The sequence below is a fragment of the Berghia stephanieae genome, chromosome 1 (genome assembly GCF_034508935.2).
Source record: "Berghia stephanieae isolate SIO BIC M18660-M18661 chromosome 1, UCSD_Bste_1.3, whole genome shotgun sequence".
NCBI lineage: Eukaryota > Metazoa > Mollusca > Gastropoda > Nudibranchia > Aeolidiidae > Berghia > Berghia stephanieae.
In genome coordinates this window covers 124,627,332-124,643,288 of record NC_088360.1, presented here as the reverse complement: position 1 = coordinate 124,643,288, position 15,957 = coordinate 124,627,332, and the positions used below count along the sequence as shown (strand labels likewise).

Sequence of the window (15,957 nt, the reverse complement as noted above, 5' to 3'; positions counted from 1 at the left end):
CTCTCTCTCTCTCTACACACACACACACACACACAAGCCTTCCACAATCCAACTATTTAACATATTAAAAAAAATAAAGTAATATATATACATAATATATACATATCCTGTGATCATCGTCTGCTCAAATAAAATAACTAATAAATTAAGAATTCTCGAAATAAATATGTTTTTAAGTGTTTCCCATATAATTAAACGAATGAGAATACGTACGAAGCCTAAAAAGTGTCCACCAATGAAAGCATTCAGCGCCATTTTGTTGTTGGCTGAGAATGTAGTAATTACCATTCATTCGGTATCTATGTCAACATAACGACACAAGAAAACAACAAACAATATCAAAATCCACTATAAAATGTTTCAGAACTGTTGCGCATATTTATGGCACAACGAAGCTGTCAAAAAATTACGACAACTCCGCCTGGCAGGTGAGAGCGTGGCTCTACCGTGTGAGCTATCCACGAACACAATAGAGCCACGCTCTCACCTGCCAGGCGGAGTTGTCGTACCAATAAGGTCGCAGGTTCAAACCCCACCACCGCCGCGAAAAAATTTTTATTCTCTATTGTCTTCTGGCACTTTTCTATTCACTTCATATCTTGTTGTTACCAACATAAGTGCCTGCTCCACTCACTTTTCTGAATTAGAAATTCGCCCCATACACCGGAGCATACTCAATGTCTCAATCGTTTCTATGTTATATGTTTGTGTTGAGAATATTGGCTATTAAGCTTAACTGCTGGTCAAAATTATTCGCGATGGTGGTGTACGAACGAATCGGCGGTCTCAAGAAGTGGGTGAGAGAGGGATCTAGTAATGACTTTGAGTTTGAAACGAATTTTTTTGTGTTCGTGGATAGCTCACACGGTAGAGCCACTTTCTATTTCCCTACTTTTACTTTCACTTTCATTTATTGACTTCTTGATGCTTTGTCTTTGGTATTGGTTACTTAGACTTAGATTAAGATTAAACATATTCATAGGCCATAGGGAAAATATTTAAAGTTTTACTAAGGAATCTAGGTTAGTTTGAAATGTTGTATATATTGTTAGAATACATTGACAAATGAAATAAATAATTACTTGAGAATATAATCATTGACAAAAATATAAATTTAACAACAAAAAAGTCAAAGCGAAACCAGTTTAACTATCTCTAGGGAGTTTAATTTAATAGAAATTCTGGCTTTTAATACTTTAACAAATTCTGCTGAACCTCTTTGGGTTTATTACTATTACATCATTTGAACTGACAATTGTTGATGCCGTTTTTTTTTAAAATTTATTAATTAATTAATTTATTTTTTGTTTTTAACAATAACTTCTATGTTACTAGAGTGTGCATCTTGTGTGAGTGTGTCTATGTCAATATTGTATTGTTATAAATGTGTAACCAAATGACAAATTGCCACTTTTTTGGGGACAATAAAGATATTATTATTATTATTATTAAATATTTTATTCCCCCCCCCCCCTTCTCTCTCAATGTGTGGGGATGTAAAAATGTATAACTAATAGAACTTCTTACCATAATAATTATTAAGGCTAAGGACTTTAGAATATGGATACAAATGATAACAAACATTTCTAAACATATGGGAAAGAAACTTGATGACTTGATGGCAAAATGAAATAAAATTTAAGCAATTGGTATTTTTAAAATATCTATATTATTTATATCGGATTTCACAAAGAGAAGAAATATACGAACTTTTAAAACAAAAACTATAAAATGCCATAAATAAAGTTGAAAAGTATGTATTCAAAATAAAAACATAGTAAATAATAGTACTGAAAATATTATGTACTAAATTAAAAATAATACATAACTAAATTTAAAATGTCGATATGAATATCGATATCGTCAGGCAGCCATGATGAGAAGATAATGTAAACATGGCATTTCAGCGCAGAGTTAAAAAGTGTCTGCGCATAGATATAGAGCCCTGAAATTTGGCATGAATAAAGTTTAAATGTTATTCTAAAAACAAGCGTTTTTATTTTTAAAATACACGCGGTAAATTAAAAAATAAATGCATTTGAAATTGCCAACTTTTAACTTCATATAACTTCTGGAATTATTAATGGATTTTTCTTTAATTGGCACCATTTAAAAGGAAATTGAAAGACGAAAATAATGATACCAAAATATCTGCGATATTCCTCTTTATAACGAAGTTATGCATCTTTAATTGATGAACCCCCCAAAACGCGAACGTCAATTTCCAGTCACAACTTTCCTATGGGCGAGTTGGGTCAGAATTTGACTGCCACTGCTGCTGCTCACTAAACTGCCTATTACTTGTGGAAAGCCCAAAAGGTAGCGTCAATTGCCCAGGACCTTGACAATTGACAAATCGCCAATTGCCAAGGTCTGTGTCAGTTCGTCAACAGCTATGGCCTCTCAAGGCCAATAAAAATTGATAAAAGCTACTGGAAACGGGTGTTGAAAGTGTCGTTAAACTCCTAAAAACAAACTACAAACTGTTGTGATTGTGATACAGCAACCTCCCCCCCCCCCACCCCCCAGACACCAACACCTTGTAAACATGCCATGTACACATACCTCTCTCAACATATCAACAAAGTAAATACATATTGAAGTGCCTTTGTTAATCTTTGAGCGGAAATTTGTCTCAGGGTCTATTCACTTCCAAGGGAAGACTGGAACAATCCATGTGTCAGACGCAGCGTTTGAGCTGGGGAGAGGTGGTTTGCTGAAGACCACATAATGCAGTGGATGTTCGAACTAGGTATCTTTTTTTGGGTTGCGTAGCAGAGTCCATACTGCAAAGCCACACTGCCCCACTCCCACCACCACCTCCTCAATCGTCATTATGGCAAGGCACGGTTTCCTCAAACTTTTTTGCATGTCCCGAGCAGTTCGAGGAAACCATGCTGGAGTGCACCTATTTCATACCCCTATTTCAGCAGGTCCTGTAATTGAACAGTATTACTATGTCTGCATTAGAGTTTTATGAATTTTCTTTAACTTTAAGTGAAATGCACATGAACAAAGCTTAGATCATTTGCGGACATTGCACAAAAAAATATGGCTTTTCTTCTTGTATTAAGTTTTGAGCCTTTTCATTTTTTTAAAACGGTGTGTTGCGGATATTACAAAATATAGATATATGGCCAAGTTGATAAGACATTGAACTTTCACCCAAGATACCTGGTTAATATTCTTTCATTTAACAGACATCCCTGAAAAATGTTCCCATTCATGTACCTCAAAATTTCCCCCTTAAAATTTTGTTTTTAGTTTTCCGTTGGCAAGACATAAAAGCTATATCCAATCGGTCCGCATAAAAAAAAAAATTGATACTCTAATAACTCCATGCTAGTCAGAGTTCCTCATCAATATTTTAAATAACCTTATATGCAGTTAAAAGGGGTATATGACCTTTCAAAAAGTGATGGTTTTTACAATTCTTTTGGTGTATAGAGATTGAATTGCTAATCTCTTTCTCAATTCACTTTATAGTGACATCAATCAATGTTTTTGTTGACAGTTAAAAAGTTGGAGGTAATTCGCGCTTGACAAATGTTTTGCCAAACCGCTAAGCAGGCTGTCCAAAAGTTAAGGCACTATTGGCATTTAAAGTCAAAGGAAAATAAGTCTCACTTTTTTAGTTGTGAACTATACATATATAATATTTTCAAAAATTACTTATGTATATAATATATATCTTTTTATTTTTTATATTGCCACAGAGACAAAAGAGATCTGATCTACAGATGTGGAATTTACTACTTGTGGCTGTTCTAATAGCTCTTATAACTGTTAGTTATGTTATCTGGAAAGCCAGAGAAAGGAACAGTGCTAATCAGACCCTGGATGGTCAAAAATCAATTCTTATTGTTATTGGCTCAGGTAAGCTTGTGTTTCAAGCCACATTTAGAAACAATCTTTTTAAAGTGTGTTGGTAAAAACAACTCAGATGTTGGATAAGTAAATTTTTTACTAAATTGGCTAATTTCTCAAAATTGTTTTATCAAAGAATTCAATATTCTTGCGACTTACTTTTGGTCAACTACATAAGTATTTTGGTTTAAGAGTTTGATCCAATTTTTAGAAAAGAAAGTTTCCAAACTTTTGGGTTTGAGCCTATCTGACAAGTTGTCACTGAAAAGTTCTGCCTCTTCAGCAATCATCTCCAATTTAATCATTGACTATATCTTTATTTTTTTCATGTAGTCACCAGCTTTGTCTACACAGGTATATCCCTGGTGAAACAATCTTTGAATAGCATGGAATGAATAATACTTGACATTTACATTGTACTTCATCACTTTAAAGTAAACTCTAAACGTTTTTAAAAATGTAAATCTAATTGATTATTCACAAAAAGGGAACAAAAGGGAATTAAGCACAGATTTCACCTGTATGTCTGGATAATCCGTGTAATGAATACAAAAAAGTGTGGTATTCGAAGGCATGGAGGATTTCACCTGTATGTCTGGGTCACCTGTATTCCCATTTTTTTTTTGCTTGCCTGTTACGGACAGAAACCACAGCACTATACTTCAAATGTTCCCCAAATTATTAGAGTCTAAAGCTATCTTTTAATATGTTAATGTTAATTAGGTAGATTAGTGTAGATTAGATATTAGTATTTTCTTTTTATCGGTTCTATTGCATTAGGGTTTCACTTTAATTTGATTGAATAAACAAATTTCATGAAATTATTATTGTTATCATCATTGTTATTATTATGATTATTACTATTATTATTATTATTATTATTATTATTATTATTATTATTATTATTATTATTATTATTATTATTATTATTATTATTATTATTATTATTATTATTATTATTATTATTATTATCATCATCATCAGCATTATCATTATTATTAATATTATTATTGTTATTATTATTATTATTATTATTATTATTATTATTATTATTATTATTATTATTATTATTATTATTATTATTATTATTATTATTATCATCATTATTATTATTATTATTAATTATTATCATCATATCATGTAAAGGGTGCTTTAGGCCCACAGACCTTTGAATACCCTGTGTATTTGAATTTAATCATAAATGTACCGGGAATTGATTATTTTTTAATCAAACATTATTTTGAATCTGTCTACAGAAGAAGCATTTTTAATTTCATACTTGATACTGTTCCAAAGTTTTACAGTTCTGTTTACAAAATAAATTCCCCTTATGCTAGTTTTGTATTTGTCAATAGAGACAATTATTATTACTATTATTGCCATTATTATTATTATTATTATTATTATTATTATTATTATTATTATTATTATTATTATTATTATTATTATTATTATTATTTTATTATTATTATTATTATATTATTATTATTATTATTATCACGTCAGGTGGACACACGAGAGAGATGTTATGCTTTGTCAAAGCCCTGGGTGAGAGATACCAGCCACGATATTATGTTGTTGCGGAAACTGATGCAATGAGCAAAAACAAATTGCTTGATTGTGAGAAAGAAAGTAATCTGAAGGTGAGATATGGTTTAAATGCAAGTTCAATGCAAAAAAAGAAAGTTTAGATAAAGACAAATTCTACACAAGAAATTAAAATTGCTTTGATAATGTGAGAATAGTGGATGACAAGTGACTCAATATCAATGGCATCTGAGGAAAAAATCATGTTGAGCATCCAAGCTCCAAGTGTTACTCCCTTGCCCCCTTCTCTCTGTTACACCCCCTCCCCTCCATCTTCTTTTTCTCAAATCTGTCTCTTTGTTTGTATCTCTCTCTCTCTCTCACTCTCTCTCTCTCTCTCTCTCTCTCTCTCTCTCTCTCTCTCTCTCTCTCTCTCTCTCTCTCTCTCTCTTATGGCATGTGTGTGTATGTGTATCTCGTTGTGATGAAATCTGTATCTGATCTGAAGACTTTGTTGAACACTTTATGAGATCAACATTATTCAACAATTCATTTTTATTTTTGAGAAATTGTTCATTATCACGCCAATTCATTTGTGAGAACAATTTTATTTGGTCAAAACTTTAAAGATAATTGAACATGTGAGCCATGTTATTGGTTATATAAAAGATATTGAAATGCCAGAATCATTTTTTCAATTGCAGAAAGACCTGTAGCTTAGTCTGTGTTATCGACTTGTAGCTATCAAGAGTAACCAGAAATACTTTGGATTGGTATGACAAAAAATAGTAATTTAAAAAGTCTACAATTTTTATTTCACTCAGTCTGAAATATTCACCATACCAAGAAGCAGGGAGGTTAAACAGTCTTACATAACAAGTATTGTAACGACTTTGAGAGCTGTCATTTATTGTCTTCCTCTGGTTTTCAAGTTAAAGCCTGATGTTGTGAGTATCTTAATAACATATTTAAACACAGTGTAAGTTCAACATTACTCATTGCTTCAATCTTGAAAGGTCATGTTTTTCCATTACCTGTCTTAATGGATTTTAAGCAATTCAAATATTGTTCCAAAAATTAAGGTGAAAATGTTTGTAACTTGGAAAGTATTGAATATTTTTTTAATGTTAAAATGCAAAGAAACTTAATATTGTGATATCGCCCAATAGGCTTCATGTCTCCTCCTACATATTACATGTTACTGTTGACTAAGGAGCCCTTGTAAAGCGATTTAAGCATGTTTAAGATAAGATAGATGAACTTTATTTAATCACTTCTGGAAATTTACATTGGGTATTGCCATAGACTAATGAATTTCTGAAAAATAATTAAGCAAATAAATAATAAAAAGGAAATACAATGACGTAGAAGTAAACCAACAAAAAGCTAAACAAAACTAAACACATAAAAAAAAATCTCTCATACCTTTCTCTCTCTCTTTCTCTCTCTGAATCTCTCACTCACTCCTTCACACACACACATACATACACACACACACACACACACACACACACACACAAACAAACATTCTTCTTCTCTTTTATCACCCTAATCTCATGCCTTTTTATTCTCTATAATTACATATAATTAATCACACCCACACTGTCCTCGATCTCCATCTTAATGCCATTTCGAGAAAGGGTACAAAGGAATATTTAAAATGTTCTGTTCTGGATTTTAAACTTTTCACCCTGCCTGATCTACCTGATGTTTTATATTCTAAAAATAGAGGATGTTGCTTATCTTTCAAGACTTTTTTATAGGAATATTTTTCATAGAGGGTATTTTGTGTAGACAGGGTGGACTTCACAATGCATTCGGCTCTTCTTACAGTTTTATCTATTCTTTCTCTATCTCCGGCAGTGATGGCCCAATCCCAGCAACTGATTCCAAATGTTATAATGTGTTTAGTGGATATCACGCTATATAAAAGTGCTCAAGTTTTTAAATTTAGGTGTGGCTTGAGCCTTGAAAAATTCCAGAGATGGATATTCAATCAATTTTTTTTCCATATCACTCATGTTCATCTTCATATATCATTTCATATTCTTTTGCTAGCACAAAAATCATAGGCTACCATTGCAGAATGGTCAAGGATTTCAGTTAGCTGTTGTCGATTTTTGACAGCAAATACGATAAACTCATCTGAAATTAACTCTTGATTTATTATTTGTTTATGGTGAATATTTAATGAGTTAAACAGATATGTCTGTAGTTTTATGTCTCTTTTTTTGCTTTTGAACTTAGTTTCTCACAAGAGGTTACAAACTGTGTATGACGCACTATGGTCTCTTGTGTTCTTGAAGAAAATTGCTACATTCATAGGGACTGTCACACAACTTTAAAAAAAAAACCAAAAAAAAAAACAATTAAAAAAACAAACTAAAGTTAACGGCAAAACAAAAACAAAAATCACAGCTAAAAGATAAAATTAAATAAAAATAGAATCAATCAAATGCACACCTACGCTCACAATAAATCTTTTAATCAGACACATTAGCTCAAAGATCTAATGATGTTCCTAAATCTGAAAAAATTGGAGTCTGAAAATTCTATTTGCCTATACTATATGAAGGCTGGTTTTCCAAAACTTGTTAAGTCGATTTTTCTACTGTTTGAGATCTTCCATCCATGATATAAATTGAAATGTAAACTTTCTTTTAAGCATCAATTGACACATGAATTTCCCTAGATTTGCATGAATTTGAAGTTTAGATATGATAAATAACAAACCGAATTAGACATTTTAGGGGAAATAATCCTCATTATCTCAAAATGGGAAAAAACGGAGTTAGGGAGTTTTGGAAAACCACTTTTCATATGTAACGTTTTATTACAAGCTCATAACAAAATTTGTTGATAAAAAATAACAAAAACAACCAGCAAAACAGATACAACAGCCATATGAATTGTCTTTAACAGTGAGAGTTATAAGCTATTGTATCCTCACAATATCTGATACATGTCACACCCTTTCTTTGATTTTGAATAAAGTCAACACATTTTTACAGTCCTGAAGTGTCAACTTTAACTTTAAACAGACTCGCTATATCTTGACAGAGATTTACTCAAAAGGGACATAAATTCTCTTATTCATTGTAAAAATTACACAATCTTGAAGATGACTAAATATAGTCTTGACAATTCTATATGGTAAATATCTTGTTTGAAAGTGTCATTTTAATCAAAATTTTTTTTTTTTTTTTGGTTTTCCCTTTGTTGTGCATAAATGTTTCAAAAGTCAATTAAAATAACGTGTTTACACCGCAAGAGAGTGTCATTCTTGACATATCTTTAATTAAAGGCTTGACTTCTCTCACTTATCTATTTATTTTTACTTTAAATATTGAATGATCAAGAGGTTTGAATTATTTATTTATATATACGTTTTGTAACAGATCCTTTGTAATGGCCCAGGAACTTGTATTCCTGTTTGTGGTGGTGGACTCTTTTTAAAGGTAAGCCTTTTGATAAAAAAATCTTGATTTCTTTCATAGACTTTGATTTAAATTTTCCAATCTTATAATTGTTGACTTTAACGCTTTACTTCTTATTACCTTTACTGTACCCTTTCATACGCATCCCATTTTTAGTTAAATCTTTAACAGTGTGGGCTCGGTCATGATAGCCCATTAGGTAGAGCTCCCATAGTGGGCAAGAGGTCATTTTCTGTGTCTTCTTGCCCCCTATACTTGTTTTCCGGATTGTTGTCTATCTTTGCTTTGAATTGGGATTACTTGGTTTTGCCCTGGTGCTGGCCAGAGTCCCTAGCTGAGAGGGAAACAGGCAAGTGTAAAGGGTATGAGTTTTGTGAGATGATAATTTTTTAAACTTGTAAATCATCTCTCTGTTATGTACTCTAACATTGTTTTTTTGTTTGTTTTGAAAATGTTTTGTAAAGCACCTGAGCGTATTCCTGTTGTGGTATCCTGTACTTTAGGCTTGGTTGACTTTAAGGTGATCTCAAATTAAGCATATTGATAGTTTGTTCTTGGAATCGATCTCTGTTCCCTATTGCAACCAGTCTCCTTTGTCTTAATTTTTCTCATGTGCTTTTAATTGTAAATCTATAATTTTTTATACCATATCTTCTAACTTTTTACTAGCGCTGAAATGACCTATAAGTTATAAGTGCCGCAATCAAAACAAACAAACAAGCCAGGACGTAGAGCAATTTACTAACAAGTAAAGAGAAAGGGAACAGGTTCAATTGAAGTCCTTTTCTGACCTATTTGTTCATCTAGCATTTATTGAATTGCTGAGTATGCTGTCAGAAAATACTTTTATATAGACAGGCATTATACCAAAGTGGTAGCAAGCAATTTGCAGTGTTTGTTTAATGTCACAGGAATCAGGATGAACAGCGACCTATGGGCTTCATGGTTGTAAATTATTAATCACATACTTTTTCTTTTTAGCAGTGCGTAGTGGTGTAATAATGTTCTCAAGATATGCATGCAAATATGGCTTATTAGATGCACTAAAATCAGGAGAATTGAGCTGAGGTTTTTGGTGTGGGGAGTTTAAAAGCTCATTGCCATTAAATGTGGTTCATATAAACTTATATTTTAATGAATCATAGAATGGTTTCATTTTATCTGTAACCAGTTGATCGGTTCCATGCTTTCTTCTTATTTTCCGTGAAATCTACGAATCTTCTGTGATGTATAGTCGCAAAGAAGGAATCACAAATATTAAATTGCTCTTGAAATGACTTAAATTGGTAACATTAATAACATTCTCTGGTTGGGTATTCTATAGTTAAATATACAGATTTTGACCTTTTATGAGATTTTTAGACCGAGGGATGAGCCCGACCTTGGGAGGGCTATCTCTGAAGTTACAAAGTATTCAATAATATTGGTCAAAAACTGTATTATAACACCCCAGCTGTACAATTTCCTATAAAATCATCGTTAAAGTCATTAAATTTGAAAATAGATAATTTTCAAGTTAGTCCAGATTAGTAGTAGTAATTTCAAGTGTCAACAACAACAACAAAAAAAAAACACTGTTACGTATTACTCCCCTTTGTTTTTATTATTTAAGTAATGTACCATAAGTTATGGTGACTAGAGCCACGATTTCCTACGAAAATTTAGCTGCCGGATACATGGATGAATACTTCCGTTAGTTGCTGACTACTATTCGTATTCATGAATACTTCTGAACAAAAGAGAAAATGGGGAAAAAAATTCTCAAAATCAGATTTTTCCTCTGATTTTTCAGAGCAAGCATTTTGAAAATTGGTACTACATGAATCAGTGGACAACTTATTTTCTTGAGCAAGACTGAGAGACAGAATAATTTTGCAATCAGACGTAACTTTTACCATAAATTTGACAATCGACAAGTAAAGGGTCTGTAAAATTCAAGCACAACACCGGATCAAAAATATTAAAATTAGTATTCACACATTGGATCAGGTTGCTGGCTACCAAAGTAGCTGGCAACCAGAGCCGGAGGTCATGAGATAAGAAAGGTCAAATCTTTTTTCACCTCGATTAATGTCAGATTGGCATTTAATATCCCATCGAGGCAAGATGAAAATCCAGGAAGAAAGATGTCTGGTACTAGGGGACTTTAACAGTCACTCTCAAAGCTGGGGATATGGAGATATGGACAAACGTGGTGAAACAGTAGAAAACTGGCAAATTGAAACAAAACTTCAACTATTGTATGACGATGAAGATGAGGACACATATTTCTCAAGAGCGTGGAAAACCACATCTACCCCAGATCTTACGTTTGCCACAGATGATATAGCAAAGACGATAAATAGAACAGTACAGCCCCAACTGGGTGGTAGCGACCATAGGCCAATCATCACAAACCTCTATCATCAAAATGAAAACAAAACACAAACTATCCCAAGATGGAACTACAAAAGAGCAAAATGGGAAAGCTTTGAACAACTTACAGACAGCCACTGCAAAAACATAAACTGTAAAACCAAGAATGTCAACAAAAGTGCAAAAGAACTGACAAAGGCCATCCTAAAAGCAGCAAAAGAAAGTATCCCAAGGGGAGCAAGAAAAAATTATATACCACTCTGGACAGACGATCTAAATCAGTTAAGTAATGAAGTATCGGAAACAAGAGAAAAGGCTGAAGCAGACCCCTGTGATGACAATATTGCAGCGTATAAAGAGGCAGAAGCTGCCTTTAAAAAAGAAATGGCAACGACATCCAAAATGGCATGGAAAGAAAAAACGCATAGCCTTAACTTCGAAAAAGATGGAAATAAACTTTGGAAACTTACAAAAGTCCTAAATAGAGAACCGAATCACTACGCCCCTCCCGCTTTGGAAAAAGAAGGAGAACTTGTCGGTCCACAACAAGCTGCAGACCTATTCATGGAGCAGTTCAAAAAAATTAGTGACAACACAATAGAAAAAGAACTGAAGAAAAGAGTTAAAAAAGAATGCAGAAAACAAAAAAAGGAACTCAAGGAAGCCATAGATGAAGTAATGACAAAGAAGCTAACTATGGAAGAACTAGAAAGCTCTCTCAAAGTGTTAAAAACAAAGAAATCGCCAGGCCCAGACGAAGTAACAAATGAGATGCTTATCCATCTTGGAAAGACAGCGAAAAAGAAGCTATTACAACTCTACAACAGCACTTGGAAAAATGGTAAAATACCAGATATATGGAAAAAGGCTTTTATTGTCCCAATTAAGAAAGAAGGAAAACAAGCAAATAAAGCCGCAAATTACCGACCTATAAGTCTTACAAGCTGCATGTGCAAGCTGGTAGAAAGAATTATCAACTCCAGACTGATGTGGTATCTTGAAAACTATAATGTGCTTATAAATGAACAAGCTGGTTTCAGAAGACACAGGAGTACTGAAAATCAAGTAACCTACATATCCCAAGAAACAGAAGACTCGTTTCAGGATGGAAAGAAAAAAATTGTGGTATGGGTGGACTTTGAAAAAGCATTCGACAAAGTGTGGAAAAAAGGTCTGGTATATAAACTACAAAAATCAAAAGTATCCCATAACATGCTCAACTGGATACAAAACTACCTAAAAACAAGAAAGGCAAGAGTAACAACACAAGGTCACAAAAGTAGAGAAGCAAAACTAAAACATGGAGTCCCACAAGGTGGAGTACTATCACCTACACTATTTCTTCTCTATGTAAATGATATAAGAGAAACACTATGTCGAGGAGTGAAAATGTCGATGTACGCAGATGACCTAGCTCTGATTAGTTCAGACCAAAACTTAATCAAGGCACAACACAGGATGCAAATCACACTGGATAATATCAAAGAATGGACTGACAACTGGGCGATGAAAATAAATGCAGTGAAGACAAAGTTCACAATATTTAGCCTCTCCCCAAAAGATGAAAAAGCAAAGCTACGTATTGAAGACCATGAATTGGAAAAAGACGACGCACCAAAATACCTAGGAGTCCATTTTGACCCAAGACTAACATGGAAAAATCAAATCAGCAACAGTCAGAAAGTTGGGGTAAAGCGAACACAACTCTTGAAAAAACTAGCTGGAACAACTTGGGGAGCTAGCTCCGATATACTGAAACAAACTTACACAGGATATGTGAGACCAGCGCTAGAATACGGGATATCTGCATGGGGAAACTGCTCCAAAACCCAAATGGAAAAACTGGACAAAGTGCAAAACAGCAACATGAGGATAATAACTGGAGGAATGAAATCGACACCGATACATGCAATGGAAACCATAACAGGACTTACATCTCTATCAGAAAGAAGGGAATCAAAAATTTTGAAACAATACATAGACGTGAAAACAATGACAGATCAGCCTCTTCACGCTAGAGCGCAACAAAAGAAAACTAGGCGGCTGAAAAGATCACACTTTATTGAAAGAGCCCAGCAAATTGAAAAAGATCACGAACTTGACGAAATAATGACCCAAAAATGCAAATCAAATATCAGAGTACCAATTTGGAAAAGGCAAAATCACTTGAAAATCAAGACATCCGTTGGTGACATTTCAACAAAACAAAAACACGGCGAAGAAATCAAGAAGTCTGTACAGAAGTGCATAGATCAAAACTACCCTGAAAAAAAATGGACAAGAATCTATACCGATGGTTCATGCAATAAAGAACACACGTGCGGGGGCCTGGGAGTGCACATCGAGTACACAAATGGTCAACAAAAGGAGATCAGCAAACCGACTGGTACTCGCACTTCAATCTACAAGTCAGAGGCAGATGCAATCCATGAAGCTGTTAAGCAAATCCTCTCAGAAAATGAAAAACCAAGACACATAGTGATTTTAACAGATGCTAAGAAAATTCTGGAGGATATAATGATGTCCTTTGCAGATGATATAGACGCCTTGGTGGAAGACCTCATGAAGCTAAGCAAGTTTACCAACATTGTACTGCAGTGGATTCCAGGACACTGTGGGATACTTGGAAATCAGATCGCTGACCAACTGGCAAAGGCAGGCAGTCGCATGCAGCAACCCTCCCCAACGTACTCAACAGGAGAAATTAACAAAATGGCCAAATTTATCCAGTCTCAGAGATGGAGAGAGAAGCACCCAGAATACAACATGAATGACCCAATCAAGGTGCTCGACAGAAAGGAACAGGTCATCATCTTCAACCAGTTAAAGGAACATATGTGGAGGATGTCCAGAGCAGGTGCCTCTGGACAATGTGACTGCAGACTTGAAAATGAAAATGGACATCATGTCCTAATGGAATGTCCAAGGTACAACCAGTTGAGAAGGAACTTCTGGCCTGACCCAACCCCATACTCAAAGAAGCTGTACGGCAGTGAGGACGACCTCAGGACCACTGTGGGCTTCATTCACCAGACCGGACTGACCATGTGACGTGACGGGAACGAAGAAGAAGAAGAAGAATATCCCATCGAGGATATCAAAATGTTGTACATAGTGTTTTCTTCATGTTTAATGATTTCTATGAAATGATTATTGTAGCCAAGACTCTTTTATGATGTTTTTTGATAAATAATTATGAATATGATAACATTTTTTAGATTATTGCTCCGTTCAAATGTAAAAATATTAGATCTTGGTTTATTTACTAAAATAATTCAGGCTGGATTGAAAAGTATTCATAAATACTTTTGATCTGGGATGCAGGTTGCTGACTCCTACTATTCACTGCTTGCAATCGGTAGACCCAGGATTCATTCATTTATTCATCACAGCCCTAATGGTAACCTAACTTAATACAACTTCAGTTCGGTGCGAGGTGAAGGTTAGCAGTCAATATATGCATTATTTTTGACTGGTTTATACACTAAGACGAAGTGTAAATCTGTCTCTTTCAATCATATGTAGATAATAAAAATAAAAATTTGAGAATTCCTCATCATTTTTTTCAAAGAGGTTTCATGATGTAAAAGAAAAGTCTTTCAATTTCCATTTTTTTCAGTGGCTTCATATCCACAAAACTATGACTGTGTATGTGGAGAGCATATGTCGTGTAAAATCCCTCTCATTGTCTGGGAAGCTTCTTTACCACTTTGCTGACAGTTTTATTGTGCAGTGGCCAGAGCTGACCAAGGTATACCCAAAAGCAAAGTATTTTGGACGGCTTGTATAGCAATGCATTTAAAATATTGACAATTTTGTAAATAAATAATGAAATTTACTAAAATTCTTGTTTGAGTTTAATTTTAGAAGTGATAAAGTCATTTTTGTTTTTGTTTTAAAATGTATTACAATGCAGGACATGCTTACCTCTGTCTGCTGCATTGCATCAACATCACATTTTGTTATATAATATGAACATTTATATGCAGTTACAGTGCAACCCCTGGATAATGACATCGCCTGGGACCGGAAAATTATGTCATTTTCCAGAGGTGACGTTATTCCGGGGTTTTCAAGATGGCGGAAAAATGGGGCATGTTGAGACCAGGGAATACATAACAGTGCGATGCACAGGGAATACATTACAGTGCGATGCACAGACCAGTGCCTGAGAGAAGACGTTAGACTGTGTATTTCTTCTACTGTTTGCAAAGGGTTACCAGATATGCTTTCACTCTCCAATGTGTATTGTCATTGTTTAGATAGTAAACAGGATTCAAACGCCTTTTAACAAAACTAAAAATAGATTTTAAAAATCAAGTGCCAATATGATAGCACCAAATCCATGTGTTACTGCTGATGAGTTTTAAATACCGAAATTTGTATTTAAGTGCACCAAAATTTAGAAGCACTTAAAAATGAGTAGATCTACAAACAACAGAAAAAAAACAAAACTAAACAAACTAGGTATTAACCAGAATAAGATCAAATTTGGACTGATGTTTAGAGATTCAACTGATTTTTCAAATGAAAATAATAAAGTGAAAGAGGCTGTTATTGTTTTCCCCGCTATTCCAACACACCATAAGACCATTAACATCCATAATTGCGCTCATTGGACACGACTTTACCTGTTATCAGTTATGTTTCACTGACCTCAGACAGGTAGCTAACATGGAAGGTTAATGAACTCTTGAGAGTACCACCCATTGATACTGATAAACTTCTTTTGCTGTGGTTCCATATTAACAAGTGCTGATTCCATGCAGTT

General features: G+C 34.0%; 1 protein-coding gene across 6 annotated transcripts; it reads left to right on the top strand.

Annotated features, from left to right (window-relative positions):
* The first annotated feature begins 241 nt into the window (after positions 1-241).
* LOC144963019 (UDP-N-acetylglucosamine transferase subunit ALG14-like) lies at positions 242-15,030 on the top strand. 6 transcript variants are annotated; one of them, XM_078896586.1, is made up of 6 exons: positions 242-295; positions 3,717-3,876; positions 5,374-5,510; positions 6,219-6,341; positions 8,793-8,852; positions 14,806-15,030. In XM_078896586.1, the coding sequence occupies exons 2-6, from the start codon at positions 3,741-3,743 to the stop codon at positions 14,974-14,976; spliced, it is 627 nt and encodes a 208-aa protein (XP_078752712.1). In that variant the 5' UTR covers positions 242-295; positions 3,717-3,740; the 3' UTR covers positions 14,977-15,030. The 6 variants fall into 6 exon arrangements, with proteins under 6 accessions (XP_078752712.1, XP_078752714.1, XP_078752709.1 ...); XM_078896588.1 differs by having other exon boundaries at positions 250-277; XM_078896583.1 differs by lacking the exon at positions 242-295 and adding an exon at positions 539-867.
* The last annotated feature ends 927 nt before the right edge of the window (positions 15,031-15,957 follow it).